Source organism: Coturnix japonica, chromosome 1 (genome assembly GCF_001577835.2).
Source record: "Coturnix japonica isolate 7356 chromosome 1, Coturnix japonica 2.1, whole genome shotgun sequence".
NCBI lineage: Eukaryota > Metazoa > Chordata > Aves > Galliformes > Phasianidae > Coturnix > Coturnix japonica.
The window spans coordinates 5,772,448-5,794,827 of NC_029516.1; the positions used below are offsets into that span (position 1 = coordinate 5,772,448).

The 22,380-nt window shown below is 42.0% G+C and overlaps 1 protein-coding gene across 2 annotated transcripts in view; it reads left to right on the forward strand.

Moving 5' to 3' along the window:
• The window catches only part of CAMK1D (calcium/calmodulin dependent protein kinase ID), a 204,854-nt gene that overhangs the window by 69,130 nt on the left and 113,344 nt on the right, over window positions 1–22,380 (forward strand). For both annotated transcript variants that reach the window (XM_015870614.2, XM_015870680.2), the window contains exon 2: window positions 15,878–16,009. In XM_015870614.2, coding sequence (XP_015726100.1) covers window positions 15,878–16,009 — 132 coding nt within the window. The remainder of the gene's footprint in view (window positions 1–15,877; window positions 16,010–22,380) is intronic.

Sequence of the window (22,380 nt, forward strand, 5' to 3'; positions counted from 1 at the left end):
GCAAGCTCAGATGTTAAAAAAAAGCCTACAAATACCTGAAGGTATTGTGAGGAAAAACATATGAGACTTGGCAATATCATTACTGCAAGTGCAGGAAAAGCAGAGAGTGAAGTTGTCTTGAAGTTGATGATGAATTCAGGTTTTCTGGCCTGAAATATGCCTGAAAGAAAACCAAGGACATTATTAACGGTAAGAAAATGAGTCCCTTACAAATTCGATCAATCCCCCCTCTGAAATATATACTTTAAGGTGCCATTTGGAACTTAGGCAAGAAAAAGTATTTTATTTTTGAAGATATCTTCCCTCCAACTTGGCAGTGCCCTTTTAAATAATTCATTGAGATTGGGGAGCAGAAAAAGGAGTTTCAGTGAGTCAACTCTGCAGCTCTGCATTGAGAGGCACTGCAGACTAATCATACAATAAAAGGGAGAAAGAACAGGGAAGGGAGCCTGAAACATTCCTTTCTGATGGATCTGTGGAACACAGAGATATATGATCTCTCCTTCTTCTTCTGTATGAGGAAATTATAGCCAGAAAAAAAAAAAATTAATCATGTAGAGATCATTACATTTGCCTCTTGGATTTACTTTAAATTTTCTTTGGCAGATTTTCCCATGGGAAACATAGGCAACAAACTGAATTTGACCTATGTTCCACTGGAGGTTTTGTCTTTTCTTTTTAAAACTACTCTTTCTACTTCCTTCATCTGGAAATAAGGGAAAGAAAAGCAGAACCTGACCTCAGTTTTTGGTATGAGATATGACAGGTTAAATAGTGTTACTAAAACAAGAAACTCTCCTGTTCTCCTTCCAAGCACTTGAAAAGCTCACATTTTCATTCAAACTATGGATTTTAGGATTATCTCTAATGAGGATGTGCCGGACTGCAGGGCTTTAAGCACAAACTCTCACAGTTCTCTCAGCTGATCAAAGGGGAAGTTCTCACCAGCAGACCCGGGTCTCCTGGGCCCATCTCTAATCACACACAGAAAGGGGATGAAAAAAATAAGAAATGTCTTCTCTGCACAGCAAGAATCAGTGTGGGAACTTGAACTTGGCTCCCCAGAAGCAGATGAAATTAGGAACTGTGCCCTGAGCCTCCGATGCAGGGAAAATCATAGAACCACATAATGGTTTGGGTTGGAAGGGTTCTGAAAGTTCATCTGATTTTAGCCCCCTTCTGTGGTCAGAGACACCTTCCACCTTCAGTGCGCTTTTGTATCCCACTCTTGGGCAGTTTCAGGGGGTGGTTAAGATGGCTGATCTTTCAAGTCCTGCCTCTATAGAAGCAGTTTCAATTCATGCTGGAGCTTCCCATCTTAAACAATTAATGAGTCTCCTGCTGATGTTGGAATCCAGTGCATGGGCCTGAAACTGGATTCACCGATCATATGGTGGCATCAATGAGAAGACTCTTTTGGTGCGACAACAAATGGAGAACATGCTCTCCAGCATGAAAACTGGCATTGCTTGTGCACAGACAAAAATGATATAGTAGTTGGCAGCCCTGCCCATTGCAGGTTGTTGGAGCTCTGTAATCTTTAAAATCCCTTCCAACCTAAGATATTTTATGATTCTGTTAAAACCTGGAAGAATTTGAAGCGATGGAGTAAGCCAAGTCAATCATTTGTGGTGCAAGCATGTTCTACACTGTGTCCCCTGGCATAGTGTAAAGCAGTATGTTAGCAGGGATTAGAGCAATCCAAAGGTTTTCAAAGAATAGAATGGTCCGCTGTGAAGGAACAAGCCAGTATCTATGTAACATGCCAGGAAGAAGCTTTCCCAGGTCTGACGTTCTCTGTCATAGCCCTGTGGTAATGCTCTTACCCTGGTACAACTTGAGGCCATTACCTCTTGTTCTATCACTAGTTACCTGGGAGAAGAGACCTACTCCCTTGCATTGCTTATTTCTGCCAACATAGCATATTGCTTGACTGACTGTGGGAAACCAGGAGAGTGAATCAGGTGAAGGGTCTTTACATATTTTCTTTTTCTTTTTTTCTTTAATGCTTATGCTTGTTAAGAGCCAGGGGATATTTCCTCGTCTGCTCTTTGATTTGGCCCAAAGTAGTGGCTCCTCTTCTCAACCACAAGTGGCACTGAATATTTTCCACAGTAGATGGGCAAAACAGAAGATGCTTCCACCTGCCTTGTTTCTCTTGCTCTGTTCAATTTAACTATTCAACTGAATGTGTGTGACCAGCACCATGGGTTATTTTTGCAGGGCAAATGCATGCTGGTGGTTTCCATTGGTACTTTACATTATATGGGTGAACGCCTTGCGGAATTACTCATTGTGTGTAGAGAGACACTGGACAAAACAAAGCTTGAAATCTGATGAGGTTTTGTTGTTGTTGATTGTGTTTGTGCAGTGAAATTATTAGAAACACAGTCTGGGATCTCCATGGCTGACTAGTGATGGCAGCTCATCTGGCTCTACTGCACCTTGTAGCTTCTCCTTCCCCATCTCCCCAGTTGGTGCTCTGGGGTAAATATCAATGAATCCCAGTTTTGTTGTATTTTATTTTTTTTGCTTGGAAGTGTTATTATGAATGCAAAGAATGAACAGGCTCATAGAGTAAGAAACAGCTTTTAGAGACGCTTTTTAAAGAGCTTCGCTTGAAGTGTTTTGTTTAGGTTTTTAAATGTCAACTTAATTCCATTTTTTAATTGAGATTGAAATATTAAATAAGTTCCCAGACAGGAAGAGTCTCTGTGATGTCATATCTGATATTACACCTGCCACTCAGCTACCCATTCCCTTCCTTTTAAATGGATGAAAATCAAATGCGTGTAAAATTTGGAAAGGTTGCATTAAAGGGTTGCCTGCATTCCTTCATCTACTCTCTTTGTTTAGTACTTAATTATTTTTGCTACTTTCTTACCTATACATAAGTGAGAACTGCTCTTTGTCTGATGTGAGTAATTTTTCACTGCATTACGTTTCCAAATAGATGCTTGCAAATTAAACAGCAGCGTGCCAACCCAGAGGGAGCCTCATTGTGGTACAATTAGAAATGTAATTGCATGGAGTCACCTGGGAGGCAGCTGGGATGGGGAAGGTATTGTACATGTTGGAAACAAGGGCATCATAGGTCCTGATCTTTCTGAGAGAAGGCATTGGAACAGACTGCCCAGGGAGATGGGGGGGGTCACTGTCCCTGGAGTTATTCGAGGAAAGGGTAGATGTGGCACTAAGGGACATAGTGTGCATAGTGGGAATTGGGTCAGTGGTTGGGCTAGATGATGTTAGCAAGGGTCTGCTCTAGGCATGGGTGAAGTATGGATCAGGAACCATTTCTGACCCCACCACTTCCTTTATGTGCATCAAGAATAGGAAGTGTGAAAATGCACACGACTGAGCTCATCCTGGGGAAAGGAGTGGACATCCAAGGTCAGCAGATACCTTTCTAAGTCACCTTCCTTGTAACAGCAGGAGGGGTGAATGTGTAGCTTTTATAGAAACATAGAATCATTTAGATTGGGAAAGATCTCTAAGGTCGTCTAGTCCAACCATGAAATCATCCCCACCATGCCCACTAAACCATGTCCTTCAGTGTCACATCTACCCTTTTCTTGAACACAGCCACGGGCCCCTGCCCCTCCCGAGGGCAGAAAAATTCAATCATCTGACCTACATTGCTGAGGAGCTGTGAATTAGCAAGTGTGACTCAACATACCACAGACTGATACAGCTGCATCAGCATGGTAACATGGATAAGCACTAGGAAAGGATCTGGCCCGTGGATAACATAGATATGGTATAGAAAGCTGGGGATGAATAATTTCAGAATACAGATGTAGTCATGGTACTAGTACTAGTAATAATAATATTTTCCCTAGTGGGAGAGAAGTAGACCTTTTGTGGTTGTTGTGCCTCGAGCTATTAAATATGGATGAGACAGATGAAATGCTGCTTCTCCTATTACACAAAAATGAATAAACAGTAATTCTCAATCATTATATGCATCTCAGGCTTAAAAAATCCCACAAAAACAAGTTAAATATGAACACCTGCTAATGTTCAAGTGTAATAAAAGCTACTCTGAAGCTTTTGTCAACAAAGTGAAAAGATTTCCTTCCTTATAAAGCCTCTGATGGCAGCTCACCCAATGTGTATTTACACTGCTAAAGTTAGGAAACTGGATTCTCTCTCAGGCGTGGGACCCAATAAGCAAGTTTATTTAACTGCCCGACTTAGTGAGTTGACGATGTGTCTGGCCTACTGCAGATATAGTAGTGTGTGATGCAGAAAGCAGGAAACACTTTGGAAGCTTTAAGTTTTCATGTCAAGCTGGCAGAGACATCAGGATTTTTATTGGATTGCTCTTTAGGGGAAGAACTATGTTTTTGCCCATACTTTGAATGGTGTGATTTTGGGAGAACAGCCTGTAATACAGGAGGAAGAGAGAGTTAAGTCAAGTGGTCTATGGTGAAAAGAAGTCTGCTGCCAGACAGCAAACAGGTTAGCATGTAAGATGCTCTTCCAGTTAAGCAGTGGGTGTTGTGCTGGAGTTTGTCTGCTTTACTCCCTCTCTGCCCAACTTCCCATGCATTTCATGCCAGAGCTGCCTAATCCTGTAGGGATGCTGCAAGGAATAATGCATGACAAATTTTGAAGTTTTGGGCTATTCTAACTGAAGGGACACAAAGAAGAATTGTTGCATGTAATCCAGGATGTTGTAACTAAGTCTTGGGATGTGACCTTTGTTTTAATTAGTGTCATTTCTCCTCTAATCCTGCAGAGACCCCTGTTATTTGCACTGCCAGTAAAAGATGCACCATGTGATTAATTTAAAGCCAGATTAGAGAAAGAGAGAGGTTATATTTATTGCAGAGAGATCAGTCCAGTAAGATCACAAAGGCTCTTTCCTCCACAGGTATGTGATAATCTTGCAGAGCTGTGTTCTCTCTGGACATCTCATGGTATTTTTCTTCTGCATTAATTCCCCTGTAGTTGGTGATGGTATTTATTACTAGACATCCAAACTAGGCTGCTTAGGTGGAAGTGGTCTCACTGAAACTGAACACACACTTCTCATTGTTTTTGCCATCAGTTAACCCTAAAGACATTCCTATATTGATATCAGTGCTGGACTTGACTCCCCAGTATTCTACATGTCCATTTGTTATGTGACCTGCTGTCAGCTGCTGCTGACTCTACAGCAGTAATAGACCATAGAAGCAGCTGTTACAGGGTCAGGGCAAAAATGCAGCTTGTCTGGTGTCCCATCCCTGCAGCCAGTGCCAGATGTGTGGGGTGAAAAGTATAGGTCAGCATTTAACAGTAGTGTGATTGTTACAATGCTTTGAGTATTCCTTTAGCATTCAGTGAGATATCCCTTCTTGAAGAAGCTGAAGAGTTCCAGTTCATTCACCAATCTCTTGTAACAGAGCTGTTTTATACCTGCAGTCAGTTCTGCCTCCTGCTCCAATTCTGCCATGTCCCACATGCAATGAGGATCACAACAGTGCACAGCTTTTGGGGGTAGTGAACTGCTTTCTTAGTCATCCTTAAAACTGAATATTTAAGGGACTTGCCATTTGTTCATTGCTCTTTTTTGTCTTTTCACCTGTTCTTTATCCATGCAACAAGCTTAACCTGTCTGATAATAGCTAAGCTGCTCAGAGTGCTTGTGCTGGTTCACTCCTCCCTCAGCATAACAACCTCCCCAAACCTCTCTGCAGTGAGCACAGATTCACCCCAAAAGTCATTCGCTTTACTGTTGCTGTGTGGGTTATTTCATGCTTCTTACACTTGATTGCTTCCTCATGCACCAGTGACAGAATCACAGGATCACCCAGGTTGGAAAGACCTCCAGGATCATCTGGTCCAACCATCAACCTACCACTAATATTTCCCCACTAAACCACGTCCCTCAGTACAACATTTGGTACAGTTCTGCCTTCTGATATGTGCAAAAAAGTCTTTACTGAATTTTCTGCCTCTGGCAACTTACTTTTCAAATGCTTTTTTCTGCCTTTTGATGTTTTTAGTCTATAGCCACTGGAACTTAGAATCTGTTCTATTTCCTCATTTGGACACAGTTTCTGATTTTGGGGATGCTGTCTTCTCATAGTTCCTCTTGCCCAGATGCTTGGTCTATCAGACTTCTCTGTTTCTCAAGTTGTGGGTTGTTTTTTTTACATGGAGTGTAGATTTGTTCTGAACTTCGAGTGTTGATGTTTTGAAACAGCCCTTATGCCTCCTGCAAGTGTTAACTCTCTGTCTCTGTCTCCTAAGAGCTTCTTCTTTCTTGCTAACAAGTTTCCTCATTTTTATAGTTCTCCTTTCCAAATAAAACACTGCACTGAAGATTTAGCACTGAGATATATCTCTTCCTTCCAAAGAGTTTTGGTTTTATTACATGTATGTCCTACAATACATTGAGTTTCTTGCCGTGGAAAGCAAAGGGGAATCCAGTTCTGCAAACCCTTTTCTTTGTTGATCATTTTTAGCACAGATCTCTAGTCTTGGTTTAAAAACTGCTCAGTATTTTTGTGATAAAACACCCGCTACATGACACGAGAGAGCAGTTTGCTGCTTAACATCTTTAAAATGTCCTTTAATAGGGAGTTAGGGAAAGAAATTATTTGACAGCAAATGTAAAATGAACAAATGAAAAGAACTGCTTTCTCCTATAATCTGTGCCCAAGCAGCAAAGCTCAATCTACAGGAGGTTGTGAAATTCAACGTGTAGATGGGCTTGATAATCTGTATGGGGAACTGGCTCCCATATATTCTTTACACTGCACTGGGAGAGAGATTCCTTTTATCCCACTATTCCTTGCCACTCTGCAGTGCTCCTGCGTGATGCTTTTGGACTTTCACCCACCAGTGAGCATGTCATCTGGGAGGGTAAAATACCTCTTCCTCTTGATTCATCTTTATAACTACAAAACAGCTTCCAAAGAAGCACTGAATTTATTTGTGTCAGCTTTGCGGAGCTATGTGCCCTTTTCCCCACCCTCATACATCTCATTGGGTAGGTTTGGTTCTGCTGGGACCTGCTCAGAGGTCTGATCTGGGATGCCTGGCCCCATACGATGACTGAGGAGCATGGTCTGTGTGTAACATGTCAGCCTGCAATGGAAATGAGTTCTTAGAAATGTCATTTTTAGAATAAGGTAGGGAGCATGGCAGCCATCTCCTAGGAAACCCCTCTTTGTGTTATGGGGCTATGATGCTCTGTGATTACATTTCAGATAAAGGGAATCAGAGTTGCTGTCAGGTTGTTTCTGCTGAAGTTTTCCAACACAGAAGGTCACCCATATGCAACAGTGTGCTCTTGTCAGTGCTGGCAAACTGGCTGGGGCACTGAGGTGGCGTTTTTTGTGCTGTTGCTCACTGGAAAAGAAGAGATGAAAAGAAGCATGTGTATCCCTGCATGGGCAAGTGTTAGTGCTGTGAGCTGAAGCCACGGGCAGCTTATCACACCTTTGACGAGTCAACTGAAGCTCAGTAGCCACAGCTCACATAGGCAGACCCAGAAGTCTTCAGTCTTCACCCCCTTACTAGTAGAATCTAAAGTCTTTTATGAATTATGTGACAGAGATCTCAATGACTGATGGCTTCCACCTCTCTGAGCGAGAAGATCTGTTCTCCTTCTTTTTACTGTCTGCCATGCTGGTGGATCTCTTTGCCTTCTGATACTGTCTTCTGGTGGAAGCTGGTGCAAGCTTCTCCTTGCTTAGATCACTTGGGGAATTGCCTTTTTGCCAGTTCCATTGCAACACCTTGACATGAAAAATGCCCCTTCAGATCAGAGCAGAAGCTCATGATAATAGGTTTAGGGGAAGAAAGACTTGCTGATGCTGCACCTGTTTTGTCAGTAGTCTTTACACAGCACCTTAAATGATGGAGAAATTCCTCATGAACTGAATCTAAAAGGAAAAACCTATTTTTGAACTGAGGTTTGGATAAACAGGACTGAGGCTTGCACGTGTGGAAAGTGTGTGGCAATTCTTTTAGCAGAAATATCTGCAAGTTTCAGAAGTGCCTGGTAACTTCTGCATACAATTATGCTGAACTAATCTTTGCCAAAATGTTTGTTTTCAAGCTTGCCGGTTACTAGGCAAACTAGTTCACTATGATTTCTTAACATTCTTCAGCTCAGACATGAAACCACATGTCAAGAGGCTGGGGAGAACGCAAGCAAGCACTCTTGTGGAATTTTAAGAGGTGGCCATTGAAAATAAGGTTTCAGATAGAGATCTTTTTATCGTGCTATGGCTTTTCCTATCTATTGTTCCTACTAAACAATTTGTATTCCATTGTATTGAGTTGTCTCTCTCTCTCCCCATCTCTCTCTAATTCTTTATTTTTAAACTCTAAGCTACCATTTGGAGTGGGCAAGGATACAAAATACACATCATTTTTAGTCCAAATATTTAAAACAGTTACATACGCAAGACCGGCTGGATAGTTAACAACAGGATGAGAACAAGCCAATTAAAGTTTCATAGAGGCACAGAAGGGCTCGTACACAATGAGAACTGTTCAGCTGTGCATGTGACAGCTCTGAACTTTGTGGTCTCTTCTTTCAGCGACAGCTCATTGTGCTTGTGAGGAGTGTTCTAGTTGGGGGCTGTAGGTTGGGTCCACGTGATTAGTCTGGAAGAGGCAGATCCTGGGAGATGTGCCTTGGTTACATTATCTGATTAATTAATCTAAATTTGTCCTTGAAATAGGCAGGAACTGTGCTCTGTTCATGGGTATAGAAGTCTTACAAGTCCTAATCCTTGTTTTGATTTTGATTATTCTGCATACACAGGTCTTGTACATTAGGGAGGACGGTTAAGACGTCTCGGTTAAGACCTCTCCCCAAAAGTTCCCACTGATCTCAGTGGAGACTGGGAGATGTGTTTCATGTGACCACTGTTAGTCACCCCAAAACAAGCTGACAGCACTGCTGTATTGACCATCCCTTGTCTGTCATGTGAGCCATGGAGCCATGGGGAAATAGCTCAGATGTCATCAATATCCATGTAGATGAGGCCAGAGAAGTTTAATTCTGAGTGGTCAAGCTACTTTCCCTTGAAGTAATACTATATATCCTGTGTCTGACATTGCAGCTCCTAAGTGGGCGTCATGGCACCAGTCTCTGGGCATCTCAGATGATGTTTGCTCAGAGTCAAGTGAAGACTGGGACTGTCGGTGGAAAGGATTTAAGCATGATCAAAGCATGCTTCCCTCAATATATTTCCGAATGGGATGTAATAATCTGTTACAGATTGTCCTCTGTTGAATGCAAAAGGGGTTGTAAGGGGTGTACTTTTAGATTATGTAAAGTTCTTGGCTTTTACAGAATTAGTTACTTAAGAAGAATCAGCCCAGGTGGTTTCTGTTCCTCAGCCCCCTTGTCTGTAGAATGGAACATATAGTTCCTGAAAAACAGGGTCAGCATTTGAGAACCCCAAATAATGTGATGGATTGCATTTAATTACCAAGGAAGATCACCAGAACTGATACCTAGGCTCTGCATTATAAAGAGAGAGCACATGAAGACAAGAAGTGCTGCCCATACTTTTGGAACTTGGATTTGTGAAGGTCCAGACAGCTTTAGGTAAAACTCCTGGATAAACTGGAGTTTCATGTGGTTTAGACCCAACTGCTAAGTCACTTCCTCTTTAGACAGTTGCTAGTTTAGTCTTACCTATGCTCTGCTTTGCTATGAAAGCTGCAGTGCCATCCGTCTGCTCATAAATTTATCCAGCCTCTTTGGAGAGCTCCATGGTGTTCCAGATCATTTCTTACATTTCCATGTGGAGGAAGAAGAAGAAACATGCTTTTCCAAATTGGTGTAATCCACTTTATATGTCCAGAAAAGATCTATAGAAATCAGATGTGTTGTAATCAACCCTGCATACATCAGTGTCAGAAGAGGAGAATGGATTATGGAGATCACTTACATCTCAATAGCGATTTGAGATCATTATTAGAAAAACAAAGGTTATATTCCCATGAGAATGCTGCCATCAGATGAACCCTGGGAGACAAGGAGCTCCTTTTGTCTTGTAAGATGAAAGGGGGAAAAAAGTGCTTAAATGTTTGGAAAGAAAGTGATCATCAGTGGAGAAAATAAAGTGCTTAACAGCACAACTGTGAAATGTGTATTAGAAAGAAGAGAAAGTATATATTTTGGTTTTGATTCTGGATAGCTTTACTGTGACTGCCACAGAGAATGTAAAATAAGTAATAGGCCTTTAAAGACAGCAGACAGAAAAGGGAGCTTTTCTAATAGGGGTCAGAATTAACCAGAAAGGAGCAAATAGTTCAGGAAAGAAGAGGACTTTTATAACAAACATGATTGGGAATCTGTGCTGGGCCAGTTTCCCTTTTTAGCATTCATGCATCTCTGTCTTAGAACAGACTGCATAACTTCCTATTGAATTAGCATACACCAGACAGCCAAAACAAATTAGTTCATCTCAGAAAGGGAAGAGTTTCTGCAGAAACTTTCTTTTTAGCTTAGTTTCTGAGTTTTATGTGAATCGCTCACTTTTGAGCCTAAGTTTTATGGCACCAAATCTTTGTCCTGCTCAGCATATACCAGCTTTTCTTGCTCCATGGCCATGTGCTTTGGTGCCTTCATTCTGCTGTTGTAGGAGTTACAGTGCCACAAGCACTGCTGAATTTCTCATCTGCATGGCTGGAAGCTGTCCCAGATCTGATCAAAATAGTTTAAATGGTTTCCTGCAGTTTTTCCATGGCTGAAAATTGCTGACCATTAAGTAGATGGTTGTGTTCTGGTGAAGGCGATCCACAGGAAGAGGCATAGGTATGAAGGAAACTACCTTAACTGCCTATATTGCCATAATTTCATGCTTTATCACATGCAACTTTAAATTGGTGTTTGATGGCTTCACAGAAGTCTCTCTTCTCTAAGTAGATGATGGATTTTCAGTCTCAGTTCTAGTTGGTTCTTGTTTTGTTTTGTTTTTCTCTGAGAGTTTTAAGTATTGAGGAGCAAAACCAACAAATGATGATAAGCCTTAAACTGCCGTTATATTTTTGCAGCTGACTGGTAACAAAAATAGTCAAAATATTAATCTGTTGTTGTAATGGTAGATAATAGTTACCAAGAAAGTAGAAGTTAAATGTGTTAAAAGTTAAATGAAGTTAAAAGTGGAATGATTTTTTCCTTAAATACCTGTCCCTGTCTAGGGCAGATCAATTATGCTTTTTTTCTGGGGTGCTGAGGAGCAGAATTGATGTGTGGTTACAAAAGCCATGCTATGGAAATGGCCTTTGTGGTTTGATTGGTTTCACTCATTTGTTAGTCTCCCATCTCAGAGTGATCTTCCTGATGGACGTGGTATATTTTTCAAACCATGAGTGTTCACTAATTTTTTCCATGGTTTGGCTGGGGCAGTGTACACAGAGAAGGCAAACTGTGCTACAATTAAGAACATTAGCTATACACAGACTGAAGATGTGAAATCTGTTTCCTGACTATGTCTGTTGATTTAGTGTGATCGAGCACCTGCTAACGCAGTGGAAAACTGCTCAACATGGAGGTCTCTGCAAATGGAAAAATTAAGTTTCATCTCTCCATCAACTCTTTGTCTTCATTTGTCAGTGTTTCTGTGACAGCACTATTTTTTTTATTTTTTTATTATTTTTTTTTTTGCTGGATGTCAACAGATTTCAGTACAACAATATTTGTTGTACGTTGAATTTCTGAAATTAAGTGTACTAAGTTATTATTCCCACAGATGAAGAAAAGTTATTTGGCCTTTATTTTGCTTTGATCTTCAGGATAACCTGATCTTGCAGCATCTGCTTTCTAACAGAGAATCACAGAATCACTGAAGTCGAAAAAGACTGAGATCATCTAGTCCAACTTTCAATCCATCACCACCATGCCGCTAAAAATCCAATGTTTTGTTATGAATGCCATTCATATACCAGTGATAATCTCAAAATCCTGATCTGTACATCTAGATTAAGTAAAATAACTGAATGAAGAACAGTTCAAGAAAATTAGAACCATAAATACTGCCATTGCAGAGGATGCTGCTTGGTCCATAAGTATGGGATGAGGAATCAGAAGGTTTCAGCTGCCTTCCAGAATTTGCCATTATCTCAATCTCACAAGTCAAGTCATTTTATTTATTTTTTTTTCCTTTTACACTGACCCTAATTCATACAAAAAGGATCTAGATCATAAAATTATCCAGTGCCTTAATTAGAAACTCAAAAAGAGCTGTTCCTCTAGGGTAAATGATAACATGGTCATAACTTTCAGAAATGGGTTCAGTTGCTGCACTTCTATTTTGGCAGCTAACTGGGTGGTTTAATTTTTGCAGAAGATTCTCGTGTACCCATTTCCACTGCTGTCCCTCTTTCTCAAAACCATGATACTCATTTACTATTAGAGGGGTTTCGAAGGCCCCAGTTCAGAGGGGCAAAGGCTTGGCCCTGAGGTCAGTTGGGAAGGTAAACATTAGCCATTTCTCAGCTACTGGATATGGATCATCCCAACCATTGCAGATACCTTTTGAAATCATAACTTGAAATTAATTAACCTCTTCTCTCCGCCCTTAAAAATAATCTGTGTCACAGTGTAAAAATAAATATTGCCCCACGTTTTGTTGGGGAAGGAGAATAAAAATTCCCCATTTTCTAACCCCAGACATTTTGCCAGAACTCTGAAAGCAAATCATTTTAACCCTCAATAAAATAAATGTAATACATTCTCACAGATAAATTGCTGCTTTTGTATAACATCTTGATTTTAAAGGGCACATTAATTCTTCTAAGGGAATGTCTTTAGCAAGCCTGCCAGGTTGGTAGTTCTGGGAATGTCTTTTGAGGAGGTGGAGGATTTCTGTAGGACATAATACTGCTAGAAAGAAAATGAGCAGCCTTATCCTGCTGACTTTAATGTTTATCTATTCATGCATAAGACAAGAGGGATTCAGTGGGGGGCTGAACTGAACTATTAAGTGTGGGTGTATTCAGCATTGTGTTTGAAATTAAGATAATCACTTGTCCATCCATATGCTGTTATTTCTGACTCTCTCTTGACTCCAGCAGACTTCAGGAGTGTCTTTGCTGCCTTTTGCTTGATGATGCTTTCTTCTGCCATTTTTTTTCTCCTTATTCTATACCTCTCTTTCCTATTTCTTTAACTTTCTGATCTCTCTCTGCATCTCTTCCCTCCCTTCTCTTTCCTCCCATTGCTTCAAATCGTTTTTCCCCCTTGCTCTGTGACCACAGGAGCTGTGGGCTATCAGTGCCAAGGGGTGGCATGTATGTGAATGCTTTAAATGAGGCTCAGCTCATTTCATGCTTTAATGAGAAAGGCTGTTAAGGAGATATGGGATTGTTTTTCATGAGTATATTTCAGAGTTCCCAAAAAATTGCATTTAAATTCACAGAGTCTTCTTTCAACCCCATGGCTGCCCTGGCATATGGCAAAAGAAATGCAGCAAAATGATGAACCCAGATGAAACACAGACATTTCCCAAACCTGGGTATATTGCATAGAGCAATATAAAGGGATTTCATTTATTTTGTTGCCTTAGAACAGCAATGAAATCCAGATTATAGTGGAAGCTCCGTGTTTTATAGTACTGTAAACATTCAGAGGGCTATGTGAGCAGTAAATGACCAGTATGAATATGCTGCTTCTTTACACAGCATTTAACTACAGGCAAAAAGATTGTTCAAGATACGGCTGGCATGAAATAGTGAAAGCCTGAGCAGATAGAACTTGACTTAAGGAGTTCATGAAATACAGCTGAGAGCTGCCCTGAGAGTTTCTGAAGCCAAAGCCAATTAACACTGAAGAGACTTAAGACTTCTCAGAAAAAAGGATTTTACTGCAATTCCACTTTTGACTGTCCCAAGCATGAGGGTCAAGATAAAGGCACTATTTAATGAACAAAATAATTGGGACCATTTATGATAGGACAGCAAAGAATAGTCTTAAAAATACATTGGTTGGCTTAATTTTCGTTTTTGCTACTCCAACAGTTGTAGTCTACAATGCTGTGGCATGCCATGGCACTTAATACTCAAAGCAGAAAACAAAGTTACTCCTGTAGAGTAGTATGAATGAGTCTGGTCCTTTTTTTTTTTTGGTCCTTTTTACCAAAAAATGAGGCTAAGCATTCATTGTTCAGAGGGTCACTGCCATGTGGAGGCAAACTGTCCATCTGCAAAAGTAGTTTTTAATCCATTCCTAAACTTCTTGTCTCTTTTCCATGTTACTGTTAATGGCCAAAGTATTTCTATGTAAACAGGCATCTCTTTCCAGAGCAGCATCCTCTTCTTTCTGCCTGCTTCACTTGTCCATTGGCTCAATTCATTCAGCTCTTTTGCAACTTGGGAAGTAGTGGTGAAGTCATGGGTCATGAGTCATTGAAGTGCCTGCCCAGGAAACACTTCTGTTGATCTCTAAACATCTAGATAAGAAATGATCATGGGGAATGAATCATAGAATATCCCGAGCAGGAAGGGACTCGAAAGATTGACTCCACCTCCAGGCTCCATACAAGACCACCCAAAAATCAGATCACAATGAACGACAGGGAAAGTGTGGTAGCATAATATGGTCAAATATTAACATTTTAGGAGCAGGGTGGATGGGGAGGTGGATTTGCTTAGCCCGCTCCTTAGCTGTCTACTCAGAGAGTTATGTAGAACAGAGTAATCTATTGTCTTGCCTCTTTTGCGTTTTATACATAAAATATGATCCTTCTGCTGATGGCGAGACACCAGCCCAGGGAAGCTGTGGATGTCTCATCCATGGAAGTGCTCAAGGCAAGGTTGGATGGGACCATGGGCAGCCTGAGCTGGTGGGGGGCAACCAGCCCACAGCAGGGGATTGGACCTGGGTGGGCTTTAATGTCCCTCCAACCTGATCCATTCTACAGTTCTCTGCTGGTGGAATTAATTTAGGATCTGGTTAGACAAGCGTTTCATTTTGGTGCTTCTTGGACAAGTCAGGTGCTTCGGTGAAGGGGATTTGCTGGTCCTTAGCAGGCTAATGCTCTGCCTTACCCAGTACCTCAGTGCTAAAACAGTGATGAGCTAATCCTGCTCAGTGCCCAATGATGCTCAAATACTCCAAAAGCAGTATGAGAACAGTAGAAGCTGTAATGTATTCCTGGCCTCTTAGTCAGCTGCAGATGCTTTGGAGGAAGAGTGCAATCAATGATACTGTCACGGAATAACCTCACGGAGGTAAAGCACCACCCACTCTTAGCAGTTAGTGTCTGGCTGTGTGATGGTGTTTCTCTATCCTTTATTTGTGTAATCCTCTCTGGGGAAACTGCAGGGAGGCTGCTGTTCAGGCGGCCGTTTGGACCTGTGATTTAATCCGATTGTTTGGCTTTAGCGATTACACGAGGCCGTTTGTTTTGTGGAATAACTCTGTGTGCAGAGAGGAATTCTGCCACTGCCTCCCTGTCTGAGTCAGGGGTGAGGAGATGCTCGGGGCTGCCAGGGAGGAGCACAGCGGAGGCCCTGACCTCTGGTGGTCAGTGAGGTCTCTTTAACTCTCAGGGATTTTGCAAATTCAACCTCTGAATGCTTCAAAAAGAGGAAAAGTGTGTCACTGATGAGCTATGCCCTGTGTGTGGAAGTGGTGCTTTCACATTTGTAGCCTTCGCTCAAACCTCTGCTGGATTATAGTTCTTTATTAATATTGTCGGGTTTGGTAAAACTTTCATATTTTGTATGAATGTAAATGTCTTCATGTGTTTGAGCATTTTTCACAGTGTTTCTGTTACAGTATTGATGTGATTAACAAGCACAGCTATCAAAACCCACCAGAAAGAGATTCAATTGCCTAATTTCAGTTAACAGCTTCCAAAGAAATGACACCACTTAAAACCTGAACTTCTCTTTTCTTTTCTTCCTTCAGGGGTGCATTCTCTGAAGTTGTTTTGGCTGAAGAAAGAGCTAGTGGGAAACTATTTGCAGTCAAGTGCATTCCCAAGAAGGCACTGAAGGGGAAGGAAAGCAGCATAGAGAATGAAATTGCAGTCCTGAGGAAGTAAGTACCAGACCTTCATTTCTGTTTCTTTGCTTCCCTTATGCTCCTGCACTGAAGGAACAGGGGCAGTGACTGACAAGTGTGACTGGTAGGTTGTTCAGCCTGTCACAGGCAGGCAAGAATGCCCGTGTCTAAATGAGGCTGAAAATGTTTTGAGAGATCTGATTTTCTCTTATAGTAAGCCAGACCAGATGACTGCAAAGTGACGTTGAAGAGGAGTTAGGCTGGAGTTAAAACCTATGATACCCTGCAAAGCCCTTTCCCGCTAATAATGTCAGCAGTTGGGTCACTGGCTTTGAGGAGTGTAAGGGCAGGGTTCTTCTTTCCAAGTGCTCAGTGCAGATTATACACTGTTTGTTATAAAACTTGTAGCATGCTACAGATGGCTGTAGGTGATGGTGGTAGTCTCCCATACCATGGAGAAGAGCATCTGGAAGGGACATCCCAGGGCAACTTCTGTTTTATTGGAATTGTCCATGATGTGCAGTTCTTTCTTGTCCGTGAATGTAATACACAAGTAAGGCATAATAAGCAGCTCATGACTGCTATGAACTCATTGCAGTCATTAGAGGCTTGACCTTATCCTCATCTTATGCTCTGAAGATTGGATTCATCTCACCTGATTTGAACTTGTCACCTTTGAATTTCTTTCTAATTAATGGAAAAAGATTAGTGACTTTAGGGTTGGTCCATATAACCAATTCTATTCTTCTAAAAGCAACTTTTCTTCTCATTGAAATCAAAGTAATACAACTATATAGAAGTCTACATTGGACTGGAGCACTCTGATGCCAGCTGCACTGCTGTCCCCAGTGGGGCTTCTTGCCCTAGCTCTTGGTCTTATAGAAGCTCATAGCTCATTGTCTGAGCACAGTGATTTGTCTGTGCAAAACTGATCCTGAATCTTTAAAACTGACTAGATATTTCTGCGCTAAGTGCTCAAACAGCCTAAGATGAAGAAACAAACTCAAGGGCAAGCTTGGCCATGCCAGTAGGCAGAAGGGATTCTTTTCAGCAGAGGTAATGAAGTGAGGCTCCAAACAGGCACAGGCATTTGTTGCTTTCCCATGGCCAGACCCATTCCAGGTCAGTACAGTGTACACTTACTGATAAATGCAGTGTGCTGGCTTGCTATGTGGAGGTACTACGAACCTGTTATTATGCCCAAACTACTGCCATCTCCATGATCAGATAGTAATGGATGCTGGGTAGCTTGAAACATTCATTGTGTATATGGGTCTTTCCCCTGATACTCAAATGTTCGTGTAAGAGCAGAGAACACAGCAGCTGGGATGGGCTATTCTCACTGCAGCAGCAGGGGATGGAGTAGATGTTGTGGTTTAACCTGGCAGGTTGCTCAGCACCACATAGTCATTTGCTTCCAATGGGACTGGGGAGAGCATAATAAGAAAAGAACAACAAAACAGAACTTGTGGGCTGAGATAAAAATTATTTCCTAAGACAGCAAAAGAAAAGTGAAAAAAAGTAAGGATAATAATGTGTGTGTGTACATAGATATTAATACATATATAAAAAAAACAAGTGACACATAAGCAATTGCTCACCACCCACCAACTGATGCCCAGCCAGTCCCCAAGCAGCAGCTGCTCCCCCAGCCACCTCTGCACTGTATTTCAAGTTGGGTTTTTTTCATGATGTTATGGCCAGTTCAGATCAGCTGTCCTGGTCCTGTCCCTTCCCAGCTTCTTGTGTGCCCATAGCCCCCCTTCACTGGCAGAGCAGTATGAGATGCCCTTGGCTCTGTGCAGTACTACTCAGCAGCAACTAAAGCATCGGTCTGTTTTAAGAGCTGTTTTTCTCCTAAAGCCAAACCATAGCATCATACCAGACACTGTAAAGGAAAAATCAATTTGACCCAGCTGAAACCAGGTCTGTGGGCAGAAAATTCCTGAATTTCATGCAATTCATTCTACTTTTTCTCTCATCCTACACTCACCAGGGCCATAAGAATGATCTGCCTTATTTTTTTTAATCTGGTGTCTCCTACGAAGCTGTTGTTAATATAAACTTTGCATGTCATTGTATTTATTCTGAAAATAGACATCTTTGCTAGCAGACGCAGCACAGAATTTGTATGCGCCAGCAAGGAAACACTTAGGCAGATCCAGTTTATTATTTTCTGCTGTTGAGAAGATATCAACCTGTTCCTCTATTCAATTAATTAATCGCCTCTAAAAAGTAGAAATAGATTTGAAAGGCGTGAAGTGGGTTCTGAGAAGCGGTTGCTAAGCCCCAGAAGTATCTATGCGTTCTGCTTTTGTTTTTGGTAGCTTTCTACCAAGCAGGGATGGCAAGTGGGTATGATTAGAGGGTAGGATGCCAGAGCCCCAGGCTGCCACAGCCATGCCATGCCATGCCCTTCTGCAAAGGATGTGCGCAGATGCCTGGCAGAGGGATTTGTCCCTGTTCCCTGGGAGGGTTGTGCAGAGCTGCAAAGGATGGATGCAAAGCAAATATAAATATGCGCTTTTGTTCATCCTGCTCTCCCTTTCTATTTTTGCATTATGTCTTTGGAGTGCTTAATCTCTGATGGGATTAAAGTCCCAGAGGACTCCCAGCAAAGCTGAAATGCAAGAGAACTCTTTGTGTCCCCTTCACACATTTTTCTGTGGGACAGTCAGAGGTCTTGAAATCATAGAACCATTAAGGTTGGAAAAGACCACCAAGATCATCTAGTCCAACCATTAACCCATCACCACCATGCCCACTAAACTAGGTGATGCTGACCATGTCCAGAACTGATACACATGTATGTCACATGTGCTTTGTACCCTCTGGAAGAGGTCTGTCCTGTCAAAATCACCCAGATCTGACAGAATCAAGATGGAGAAAGGTTTGCATGATGCTGTCTGTTGAAGTCATGTTTTAATAACGTCTTTTATATTCAGGATTGAAAGCGGGAATGGAATGACCAAAATCTGTGTAACCTGCTGTAGGGAATCCTGCTGTAGCATGGGGTAGGACTTGATGAACCCCAGAGGTCCCTTCCAATCCCTACAGTTCTGTGATTCTGAAAAAAACCCTTGGATCCTCTCTCATTTCTTCTGCTGGCTTCCAGTACGACCTGAAATGTCTACTGTGTTAAATACTTATTGTCTGTGAAACAGCCAAAAAATTTTTGAACAAGATGTTTTACCTGCAGAACCTTTGGCTTTCCTTTCCCATGTCAGCAGAAGCAGGAGAGTGGGTCCAGGAGGGGAAGTTTCTGGTCTAGGCTTTTAGTACAAAAACCATTGCAGTCCTACCAACTCTTCTTTGTGTCTCATCTAAAAAGCCATTGGAAGTGCAAACCAAACACTCTGTGTTGGGGAAGGCTGATGGAGCCCATGCAGAGTTCATGGAAGGTAGGCTAGGAGATTTTATCTCTTGGATGCTCCCTGTCTGTGGGCTTGGCCACAATTGCTGCCAAGACAAAATGACACATTTTAGAAGCGATGTTCTGCTAACAGAGGAGCGAACTGCCAGCCAACTGATCTGCATGTTTGTGCCAGTGCCAGAGTGAATCATGCACACTCCAACATTTTATTTTTCCATGGCCAACAAATCTGTTCTTAAAAAAGAAAAAAAGACGGAAGAGCCGTGAAGTCAATATTTACGCCTAGCAACCTTAACAGGGTTCTTCCAATATGGACTCTCTTGTTTCCCCTGGAAATCCATGGCAACATTCCCTAGAGACTCTTCTGGGTGGGGACGTAGTGGGAAGGAGCTCGCTGCTAAGTGCAGTACTGGCACGAGTGATGCATGCAGCTAATCCAGGAGCTCCAGCCTGACAAATTCTTTCATCCTCTTCTCAGCAAAGTGTTTCATCATGTGCCTAATTTTGGATGATAATTGATCCCTGTGAAATCAGTGGACTCTTTGAGATTACCTTGCTGAACTTGGGCCTGAAGGGATGCTTCGCAGCAGGGGAAAAATCATAATCAGTGAGACTGGAAAAGACCACTGAAATTACCTAATCCAAAGATGGACCCATCCCCACCATGCCCACTCACCACCTCCCTCAGTGCCACATCTACACATTTCTTGTACATCCCCAACGACGGTGACTCAACCACCTCCCTGGGCAGCCTGTGCCAATGGCTCACCACTCCTTATGAGAAAAAATGTTTCCTATCATCCAACCTGAACCTCTCTTGCTACAACTTGAGGCCATTACCTCTCATCCTATTGCTGTTACCTGGGAGAAGAAGCTGACCCCCACCTCACCACAGCCTCCTTTCAGGCAGTTGTAGAAAGCGATAAGGTCTCTCCTGGTCCTTCTCTTCTCCAGATGTACAATCCCAGTTCTCTCAGCTGCTCCTCAGAAGACTTTTGCTCGAGACCCTTTACAACTTCATTGCTATTCTCTGGGAACACTCCAGCTCTATGAACTATCTCTCCACGATACTGCACTGAGTTACACAAACTTCTGACCTGAAATGTGAGGAGTTTCATAACCTGCTCAGAAAGCAACACTTTTCTGCTTTTAAGCAGAAGGGTAAATGCAATCTCTTCCATTGTTTGCTGTAGAATAGTGGCAATTTCTTCCCAGTATGGTAATTGTGCAGGTGTGAACAGGCTGAAGGATGAATTGGCTGTTAGACGGGTTTCTGCAGGCAGTAGGTGGTGTGAAGAGCTGGGATGCAGCAAGGCACCCGTCTGAGCTCTAAAGAAGTAGAACAAAACAAGCTCGTAGGAGTCAGACAGAAAAATATGCCTGATTATTATTATTTTAAAATATATATTGTTTTTTGTTTTTGTTTTTCTTGGCTACACCACTGCTTATTGAAGAGAAACTTTTTAACTAGGTAATACCTGCAGAGATTCAGTGCTGAGTCAGGGGAAGGCAATGGAAAGGATCAATGCACCCAAATGTATTGATTACTTCTAGCAGCCACATGTACAAATTAAAGTCTTGTTAAACAGATGCTGTTTAGCTAGCAAATCAGACTCTGTTTCAGTTAGTTTCTTATAGCTCTGTAGAGCTTTCTGAAAAGAGGTTATGGTGATGTGAGGGTCGGCCTCTTCTCCCAGGTAACAGCGATGAGAGAGGCCAGCCTTAAATTGTACCAGGGGAGGTTCAGGTTGGATATTAGGAAAAACTTCTCATATAGAGTTGGTGAGGCATTGGCACAGCTGCCAAGGGAGGTGGTGGAGGTGTTCAGGGAAAGGTTATATGTGGCACTGTGGGATATGGTTAGTGGGCACGGTGGGGGTGGGTTGATGAACAGACTAGATGATCGTGGTCGTCTTTTCCAATCTATATGATTCCATGATTCCATGTTTTGCTCCTCTTCAGGAGCCTGTTGATGAGAAACTCCTCCTAAAACTTCTGTCATCAGCTCTTACTTCTGTAAGGGCTTATGCATCCCAGGCGAACCCCATAGTCTCTGGGAAGCTGAAACAACATGTAGTTTTGAAACCCATTAGTTATCTCTTATTAAACTCTTCTGTGCAATTTAACTTCAAATAAAAGGTACATTAATTCTGAATTAAACTGTTCATGCAGAAACTTAATGCACCTTAACACAAATTTAGGCATTTAATTAATTCAGATGAATGTTCCTGAGTTACTTTGTAGGTTAGAACCTCCTGTTCAATCCATTGGATGTTTTTGATTCAAAAAACAAAGCTCTTTCAGGCTCATGGGTTGTCCCATACTCCAGTTTCCAATGCTCTCCTATGGCAATTGTTTTTCTATGAGAGGTCACCCAGCTGGAGCACAGGGCCAGACAAACTGAAGAGGAGACACTCAGCCTGTGGCAGGAGCTCTTTTCCTTTAAAGAAATGAATGAAATAGTTAAGAAAGAAAAATAATAATAGTAAGAAAACCCCAAACACTTGGCAACTCTATCTGTCAGATAAAATCATTTATCTGAAGCTTTGCTTACCCTATAGACAAAACAGGCTTGCTGTTTTGTTCCTTTTTTTCCCCCCACCCTGTGAATAATGGTAAGAGGATAGGCTGCCTCAGAAAGAACTGAAGAGACAGCTGGTTGTTATATTAAGTAATCACTTTCAGATAAAGCTTTTACATAGATTTACTAGCTAAAACCTGGCTTGGACACACCATTGCAGTAGTACTGAGGTGAGGCTGGGTCTGCGCTCCCTGAACTCTGAGCCCTGACAGCTGCTGATCCCATGGCTTCCCAAAATCTGCATTCTGAGCAGGATCCTGAGAGTAGATCAGGGTTCCCCAGACAGGGGAGTGATAATGGGTGGAAGGGAGATTTAGGTAAGCTGTTAGGAAGAAATTCTTTACCCAGGGGTGGGGAGGCACTGGCACAGGCTGCCCAAAGAAGCTGTGGGTGCTCCATCTCTGGAAGTGCTCAAGGCCAGGCTGGGGGGGCAGCCCTGTGTATGGCAGGGAG